The following is an 8,606-nucleotide window of genomic DNA, read 5'->3' as shown; positions in this document are numbered from 1 at the left end:
ACCGGCCCACCAAAGTGGGTGGGAGAGGGCTGGTGGAGGGGTGGGAAGGGACTATCAGGAGTGAGGGCCTGTGCAGAAAAACTGTTGCTTTAGGCCAGGGTTTGAACCCATGCAGGGGTTGGTGATGGTGGGCTCCTGCAGGCCTGTGCCTTGGGGTCCCAAGATGAGGCCTCCCCTCCATTTGCTGACAGACAGTTCTGGAATGCTGCTCTAGCCAGCAAGGAGTAGAGGGATGGTGCCTTGGGCAAACCCTTGGTAGTCGCACAGTTCTAAAACTACTCAAGCTGTATGGGGTGATGCACACTTGTTAATCCCAGCACTCTGGGCAACTGAGGCAGGAGGATCATGAGTTTGAGGCCAGCTGGGCTTCAAAACAAGTTCAAGGCCAGCCTTGAACATAGTGAGACCTCTCTCAAAAGAAATAAATGAGATACAATAAACATTTACTCAAAATCATTGAATTATACCTTATAAAAAGGGTGAATTTTATAGCATGTAAGTTGTACCTCAATAAAACTTTTTAAAAATCCTACCCTTGGCCTCAGGGCCCTACCCATTTGGGAGCCTGCCAAGCTCACAGCCACACCTTGCATCCATTTCAGGCTGCATCCCCTTTTGTAACATCTCCCTGTTCTTAACTCCCAGCCTGGCAGCCCCTTCCCCTGCAAAGCCCCCCCATCCCAGTCCCATCCCAGTCCGTCTCGCTCTAGCCCAGCTCCTGTGTACTCCTGCTCTGTGTCCTCCCTTGGTCCCCCAGAACTACAGAGCGTGGAGTTGCTGTTGGTAAGTGGGGTTATATCCGTGGCCATGGCTACGTACACAGCACCATTCCATCCCCAGGATGGAAAGCCAGCCCCGATGCTGACTGGCCTGTAGAAAACAGGACAGAGTCCTGCCGGCAGTGAAGTGAGGCTGTTCTGGGGCTGAGGGTGCAGTGATAACGCTGCCATCACTTCTGGTGATTTCATTGCCAGCTGGCATTATGATGTCACCGGCCCAACATTCCAGGTTCCTGCCTGTGCATCTCCAACTCCCCAGGTGGGGGCACTCTCCTGGAGTCTGACAGCTTGCTTGCCCTTGACCATGGAGGTGTGACCAGCATGGTAACAGTCCTGGGTTAGCTGGGTGACAGGTTCCTGGGTCACCTTGCCCTGGGCCACTTTGTTGAATGCACAGGTAGAATAGAGGTGGTCACAGAGCAGTGTGACAAACGCTTGAGCTCTGGGCTTCAGCCAGAGTCTACTCTTACTGGGCACTTTGACCTTGGGCTGAAAACTGGAACTTTTCTATTCTCAGTTTCCTCATCTGTGAGGTTAGTTAATAGGTTTCATATCCTTGGGAAGGTTTTATTTGTTTATTATTATTTGTTTATTTGCTATGTAGTACAGACTGGCCTTGAACTTGCTGTGTACCTCAGACTGGCCTTAAACTCTTGCCTCAGCCTCGCAAGTGTTGGGAATACAGGTTGTGTGCCATCATGCAGGGCTTCAGTTCTATTTTAAGCATAATAACATTGGGACAACTGCATGCCCTGGTACGTGCCTATATCCCAATCACTTAGGAAGCTGAAGCAGGAAGATCAAAATAAGAAAGAAATAAAAAGGGCTGGGGGTGTAGCTCAGTGTTCCATGGGTGCAGATCCCAGTACTGAAGTCAATCAGTCTCAAACCAACCTAGTACAGTAGATGCTCAGTAAGTAGCTGATTAGGTGAAGGAACCTGAGTATCAACCTTGGTACTGGGTGGAGGGGAAGGATCTGTCCTTGGCTGGGGAGAGGAGCAGGGTCTGTGCCTTCTGGGGGTAGAAGCAGGGAGTGGTCCCCACTGCCAGCAGGGTGGTTCTCTCTGTGACTGTCCCTTTCCCCAAACCGAGTTTCAGCTCAGCCCCCCAGGAAGTGTTAGGTCCTAGTGGCCGAGCCCTAAAGCCAAAAACTCATTGCTTCCCATCCCTGCTTTCTATCCACGCCCAAGGCTTTAGACTGGCCATGACAGGTCTCATCTGGCCTCCCTTCCTCCTTCCCTCCCATGCTTTCTCTTGGCCCCTGTGCCCCTCGGTCTGGGACTCTTTCCCCCCCAGGACTCTGCTTCTATGTTTCGTGGACTGAGAGTCCCCTAACCTTGGGTCCCTGGTTCTCTGTGAGCCCCATCGTGCTGATCTCTGGTCCCCTCTCCACCCTCTGTCCTCTTAACCTTGACCTTTCTCCCCTCCTCTCCAGGTCCCTTTTCCTCTGACCCAGCCCTCGAATTCTCTCAGCATTCTCTGCCCCCTTGTTCCCCTCTGCCCCTCAGCTCTCTATGACTTGTTCCCCCGCCCCCTGAGCTCTGTCCCTGCCCGTCAGCCCCTGGTCCCAGCTCCCGGCCGCCCGGCTCCTGCATGGACAAAGGGGTCCTTTGTGGGCTGACCACGGCTGGCGGGGCGGCGGGGCGCTGGCTCCGCATTGCTGATGAAACGGAGCCCTTTGTTGTCCCTCCTCAGGCGCAGTATTTCTTTTTGGGGGCTGGATGCGTTCCTGGCAGGGCCGATGATGGATGCGCCCGCCGCTGCCCGCCAGCTTTCCCTCCCGCTCATTCCCGCTCCGCTTCAACGCAGCCCCAGCTCCTCCCCTGCTGCCTGGGCACTGCCAGGCCCTTCCTTGCCTGGGAGGGGTTGCTGTGTGTCCTGTAGCCTAGGAGAAGGTCACCTCTGTGTCCTCCCCTTCGGTGAATAGGGCAGATGGAGCCTGTGCTCTGAGGTCCACTGGGACCAAGGCATCAGCTTTCCCAAGATCTGAAGAAGATGAGCTGGGTACGGGCAGATTTGGAATGAGCTTGAGGACCAGCCCCTGAGGACTACATGTGGGTCTGAGGACAGGCAGGTGCCCCCTCGTGTTGCCCTTCTCCACCTTCAGCTTCTGAGGCTGACAAGCCATAGCCTTCTGCCCGCAGCGGTGACATGTCACGTCCTTGGTCACAAGCTCAGTATGTCCCAGGACCTGGGGGCTGAGGGTGGATGGTCCCTGAGGAAGGATGGAAAAGCAGATCAGAGAAATTCCAAGAAGGGACCAGAGATGAACAGAACTTGAGGTTTGTTCCCCACCAAGAGAGACTCAGGATGGAGACAAAAGCAGAGGCTCAGCCCGAGCGCCAGCCCTGCACCAACACAGGCCAGGCCAGCTGTGTTGGAGGGAGCTGACTTCTAATTGACCTGCCCGCCCCACATGCAGAGCCAGATCCTGGAGCTGTGAGGAGGGAGGGAGCAGCAGAGCAAGAGCAGCGTTAATGCAGCTATCGATTTCTGCCACCAGCCAGCAGGCCACAGAGGTGGGGGCTGCACACAGGGGCTGGGGCACAGACTGCTCCTCTCCCCTTCTCTCCACCCTGCAGACCCCTGGATCTTTCCCTCTTCCCGGGATCTGGGGCTGCTGGATCAGGGTCCAGGGCACATTTGTTGAGCTTGGAGGAACAGGAGTTGGAAGCAACGCTTTGGTGGTTTCTGACCCTTATCTCACAAGCCTGGTCCCCCACACCTAGCCAGGGTCACTGATGCCTGGATGGGTTATAGCAGTCGTCATATAGGGCTGAAGACATGGTCTGGGCTTGGCCCTTAGAGGTTACACAGCATAGCAACACTTCTGCTACATGGTCTCCTTCCACTTACTGTGTCTCTGACCCCCAGCCCAGCCTGGATGCCGCCAGGCCTTCCTGGGTATATCCTGGTGCCTCTGTCAGCTTGCCCAGCCAGCCCTTCCTCACCCATCTGCCTTTGCTAGTGAGTCCAGGATGAGCTGGTGTCCACTGTGGAGGGCCAGGAGGGTCTGGCTGTGTACACCTGACAGCAACTTCACTCTGGAGCTTTTTCCTTGACCACACGGTCCCCTCCCTCTTTGGGGCCACCCCTTGGCGGTCCTGGAGCAGAAGACTATAAATGGAGATTATTGGACTAAAAGATCTGCTGAGACAGGCTGAGCAGCTAGGGCAGCCAGACTGGGGAATGATGGGGTTGCCTGGGCATGAAGATCCAATATATTCCTGCCCTCAACCTTGGGGCGGGATAGGGTTCACCAGATGTGTGCCTCCTTGAGCCACCAGCTGTTGAGGAACTGGGCCCTGCTGTCCCTCTCCGGGGCCTGCTGGGTTACAGTGGGCAGGCGGGAAGGGATGCTAGAAAGCCATAACCAATGAGGAAACTGCCAGCAGCTCCAGTCCGGTGCCTTCGCCTTGGGCTTGAGTGCAGTAGGCCTTGTCCCAGCAAGGGGCACCTCTAGGCTCACACCCACTATTGGTCGCAGCCTGTCACAGCCCAAGACCCCTCCATGCTGCAGGCCTTACAAGGCCTCTGCCCTGTCCCCATCTGGGAGCTGTGAGGGGCCCAAGTCAAGACAAGAGCAGATCTGAGATGATGCTGAGTGAGGTTTGGGAGCTGAAGAGGAACTGTGTACTGGGGTGCACCTCCTGGCCTCCCCCACCACACATACCGGGGAAGGCTTGTCCTCTCGGCTCGTGCTACTTGCTCCGTAGCAGGAAATGAGATGGCTCCTCAAGCTTTTCTGCTTTATTGACAGACCCTAGGCTAAACAAAGCAGCCACCTGTAGGACTTGTCAGAGCCTTGAAATAACTGATACATGTTAGGAATTTCTAAGTGAGATCCAGGAGCAGCTTCCCAGGATTTTTGGGCTATACCTTCCCTCACTCCTCTCCTATTTTTCTCATCTATGAAATGGAGGAATACCAGCCACTACTTCGTACGATTCTTCTGCATCTTAACTGAGATAGTAGAAATAAAAAATTCCCACCCAAGGTGAGCGTGTGGTTACCGTGGCAACACAGGTGCTGATGATGGTAGTGTTGGAGGAGGAGGGTTTTACTGCTCCCCTGACCCTGTACCCTCTTGTCCCAACAGGGTAAAGACACTTCCACGTGGACACCTGACCATGTGCCTGTCCTGAGCAGCGAGGCCCACCAGGCATCTCTGTTGTGGGCAGCAGGACCCGGCGCTCGTCTGTGAACCCCTGGCAGTCGGCGGGCTTTCTCAGCAGTGGGTTCTGGGCCTCAGCCCCACCATGTCGAGCCTCGGTGGTGGCTCCCAGGATGCCGGCAGCAGCAGCAGCACCACCACTACCACCAATGGCAGCAGTGGCCCAAAAGCAGGAGCAACAGACAAGAGTACAGCAGTGGTGGCCACTGCGCCAGCCTTGGTGGCAGATGATGCGCCACCACCTGAGCGTCGGAACAAGAGTGGCATCATCAGCGAACCTCTCAACAAGAGCCTCCGGCGCTCCCGTCCACTCTCCCACTACTCTTCCTTTGGTGGCAGTGGTGGCAGTGGTGGTGGCAGCATGATGGGCGGGGAGTCTGCTGAGAAGGCCGCTGCAGCTGCAGCTGCCCTGTTGGCCAATGGTCACGACCTCGCGGCGGCCATGGCAGTGGACAAAAGCAACCCTACCTCAAAGCACAAAAGTGGTGCTGTGGCCAGCCTGCTGAGCAAGGCAGAGCGGGCCACGGAGCTGGCAGCTGAGGGACAGCTGACACTGCAGCAGTTTGCGCAGTCCACAGAGATGCTGAAGCGCGTGGTGCAGGAGCACCTCCCGCTGATGAGCGAGGCAGGTGCAGGCCTGCCTGACATGGAGGCTGTGGCGGGCGCTGAAGCCCTCAATGGCCAGTCCGATTTCCCCTACCTGGGTGCTTTCCCCATCAACCCAGGCCTCTTCATCATGACCCCGGCAGGCGTGTTCCTGGCCGAGAGCGCGCTGCACATGGCTGGCCTGGCCGAGTACCCCATGCAGGGAGAGCTGGCCTCTGCCATCAGCTCGGGCAAGAAGAAGCGGAAACGCTGCGGCATGTGTGCGCCCTGTCGGCGACGCATCAACTGCGAGCAGTGCAGCAGTTGTAGGAACCGAAAGACTGGCCATCAGATTTGCAAATTCAGAAAATGTGAGGAACTCAAAAAGAAGCCTTCCACTGCTCTGGAGGTAACGGCACCTTAGAGGGAGGTGTGTGGGCTCTTGTGTCTGTGTGGCAATCCAAACCCACCCCACGGCCCCAGAGCCCACCCTCCCTGCCTGCTGTGTCTAGGGGGATACCCAGTCGTGGGATCTGGGGGTCTGGCTTCGAGACACCAGTTCACTGCCCTAAAAGTCAAAGCCAAATCCTGAGATCCCAATAGGTCATAGTTTGCAAGGGCCTAATATTGGGATCCTGGTGCCTCTCTTAGGGTCTGGGTCAGGTATTGAGATTCCCATCTAGGTCCTAAGTTTCTAACTCTCAGACATGCCCTAAAGCATCCAGTTAAGATTCTGAGACTATCCCCTGGCCCATTTGAGAAGTTCTGTTCCACGGACCCCATGGCCTTGAGGATATACCCTTCACTTGTCCCTTGAGCTCTGCCTTTTCCTAAGGCCACCCAAGGGTAGCGAGGCTCTAGGGCTGACTACTCTACTTAGAGGCCTGAGAGAACCCTGGGTCTGTGCACCTAGCTGGCATATGCTGGGGCCTAGGTTAGGGATGACTGTAAGTCTGGGGAATAGGTAAGGGCCTGTCCACCATGAGTTTGACTTGGAGAAGGCACAGGGCTTCCCATGCTACTTCCGTCCACCCTTGTGGCAGGCCTATCCCTGTGCACCCGAACCCGACGTTGGTGACTTAGCTGGAATGCCAGGCCTGGTTACAAAGCATCGTTTCAACTTGATGTCCCTGCCCTTCTGCCAGTGGGCTTGACGCAAATGTCCAGAATGGCTGGAAAACAACAATGGCTCAGCTGTGGCCTCCTGGCCACCCCCACCCAAGCCCAGACCTCATGTGTTTATTTTCCTACATGTGCAAAAAGGCATCCCCTTTCCTCCAGCGTAGACACACACACACATACCTGCCCAGTACTTAGACTCCTGTTATAGCTACAGCTGCTTGTTAAACACCAGACAACCCTCCTCTGACGCTGCTCCACAAGCACTGCGCGATCTAGTGCAGCGTGAGGCACATGCCCGTGTACATAGCCAGTGCACACGCTCACTTGACAGCAACAGACAAGCCACCTGGTTTCGGTGCCTTTGGGCCAGGGGAAGGGGTTCACCTCTCTGGAAGGAGGGTTCTTGGGCACAGTGGCTCAGGAGGCCTCAGGGTGCTCAGGGCCCTTCAGCAGGTCATGGCTTCTCCTCTGGCCTGGCCAGGCCAGGATAGCAGGAACTCTGCGGGGTGGCTGCCTTTATCCATGCCCATCCCACCGCCATGAGGCCGTCCACGGGGAACGTCTTTGCAGCAGGCCTACCGGGACCCTGACTGAACTCTCTCCTTGTTTTTGTCTCCCGCCCCGCCAGAAGGTGATGCTTCCGACGGGAGCCGCCTTCCGGTGGTTTCAGTGACGGCGGCGGGAACCCAAAGCTGCCCTCTCCGTGCAATGTCACTGCTCGTGTGGTCTCCGGCAAGGGATTCGGGCGAAGACAAACGGATGCACCCGTCTTTAGAACCAAAAATATTCTCTCACAGATTTCATTCCTGTTTTTATATATATATTTTTTGTTGTCGTTTTAACATCTCCACGTCCCTAGTATAAAAAGAAAAAGAAAAAAATTTAACTGCTTTTTCAGAAGAACAACAACAAAAAAAGAGGTAAAGACGAATCTATAAAGTACCGAGACTTCCTGGGCAAAGAATGGACAATCAGTCTCCTTCCTGTGTCGATGTCAATGTTGTCTGTGCAGGAGATGCTGTTTTTGTGTAGAGAATGTAAATTTTCTGTAACCTTTTGAAATCTAGTTACTAATAAGCACTACTGTAATTTAGCACAGTTTAACTCCACCCTCATTTAAACTTCCTTTGATTCTTTCCGACCATGAAAATAGTGCATAGTTTGCCTGGAGAATCCACTCACATTTATAAAGAGAATGTTGATGGCGCCGTGTAGAAGCCTTTCTGTACCCATCCTTGAGTGCGGAGCTGCTGGTGGGAGCTCATTGGAGGGAGGGAGCACCCCACCCCCAGCCCCAGGCCAGCTGTGCTGCACCCACCGTGCCCTGACTGGGATCCCCCACCCCAACAGTGATGATTTTGGAAAAATGAAAGTATTCGTTTATCCACTGACATCTGGTGAGCCCGTGTCTCAATATTTCCGATCCTGGCTACTTCCCATAGAGAAAATAAGTCCTTTTTCGGGCCTTGCTAATGGCAGCAGAAGAAAGGGCTTCTTTGCGTGATCCCCTGCCGGTGGGGGTGAGTGCCCAAGGGGCCCGTGCGGCCCCAGGGCCCCCTGCCCATGGCCAGCTTCCTGCTGATGAACATGCTGTTTGTATTGTTTTAGGAAACCAGGCTGTTTTTGTGAATAAAACGAATGCATGTTTGTGTCACGAAGCACTGCTGGCTTCTTACTCTCCAGTTTGGGGGGGCTGGCTTGGGGGCTATTGCTGGGCAGGGGTTGTGTGGCAAAGAAGAACAAACCAAGGACACTTAGAATGGGATTATCTTGGGAAGACAGCCTTCGAGATCCGGTAGGAGGGTGAGCAGGAGGATGGAAATGGTCATCATTCAGAGGGGCCTGGCATCACTGTAGCTACCTGCTTGGACCCCACTCCTTAACACCTGCACCTCCAGCATCTTCATTCGCCCTGCCATCTTTTCTCTACCCATAGATTCATCAG

At 55.0% G+C, this 8,606-nt stretch overlaps 1 protein-coding gene across 2 annotated transcripts; it reads left to right on the top strand.

Moving 5' to 3' along the window:
• The first annotated feature begins 1,030 nt into the window (after positions 1–1,030).
• On the top strand, positions 1,031–8,315 carry Cxxc5 (CXXC finger protein 5). Of its 2 annotated transcripts, none has more exons than XM_010613808.2 (3): positions 1,031–1,103; positions 4,880–5,948; positions 7,290–8,315. In XM_010613808.2, the coding sequence occupies exons 2-3, from the start codon at positions 5,040–5,042 to the stop codon at positions 7,332–7,334; spliced, it is 954 nt and encodes a 317-aa protein (XP_010612110.1). In that variant the 5' UTR covers positions 1,031–1,103; positions 4,880–5,039; the 3' UTR covers positions 7,335–8,315. The 2 variants fall into 2 exon arrangements, with proteins under 2 accessions (XP_010612110.1, XP_010612111.1); XM_010613809.2 differs by having other exon boundaries at positions 1,068–1,089.
• The last annotated feature ends 291 nt before the right edge of the window (positions 8,316–8,606 follow it).

Source organism: Fukomys damarensis, unplaced genomic scaffold (assembly GCF_012274545.1).
Source record: "Fukomys damarensis isolate Sample0158 unplaced genomic scaffold, DMR_v1.0_HiC HiC_scaffold_3, whole genome shotgun sequence".
Classification (NCBI taxonomy): Eukaryota; Metazoa; Chordata; class Mammalia; order Rodentia; family Bathyergidae; genus Fukomys; species Fukomys damarensis.
This window is presented reverse-complemented; position numbering and strand designations above follow the sequence as displayed.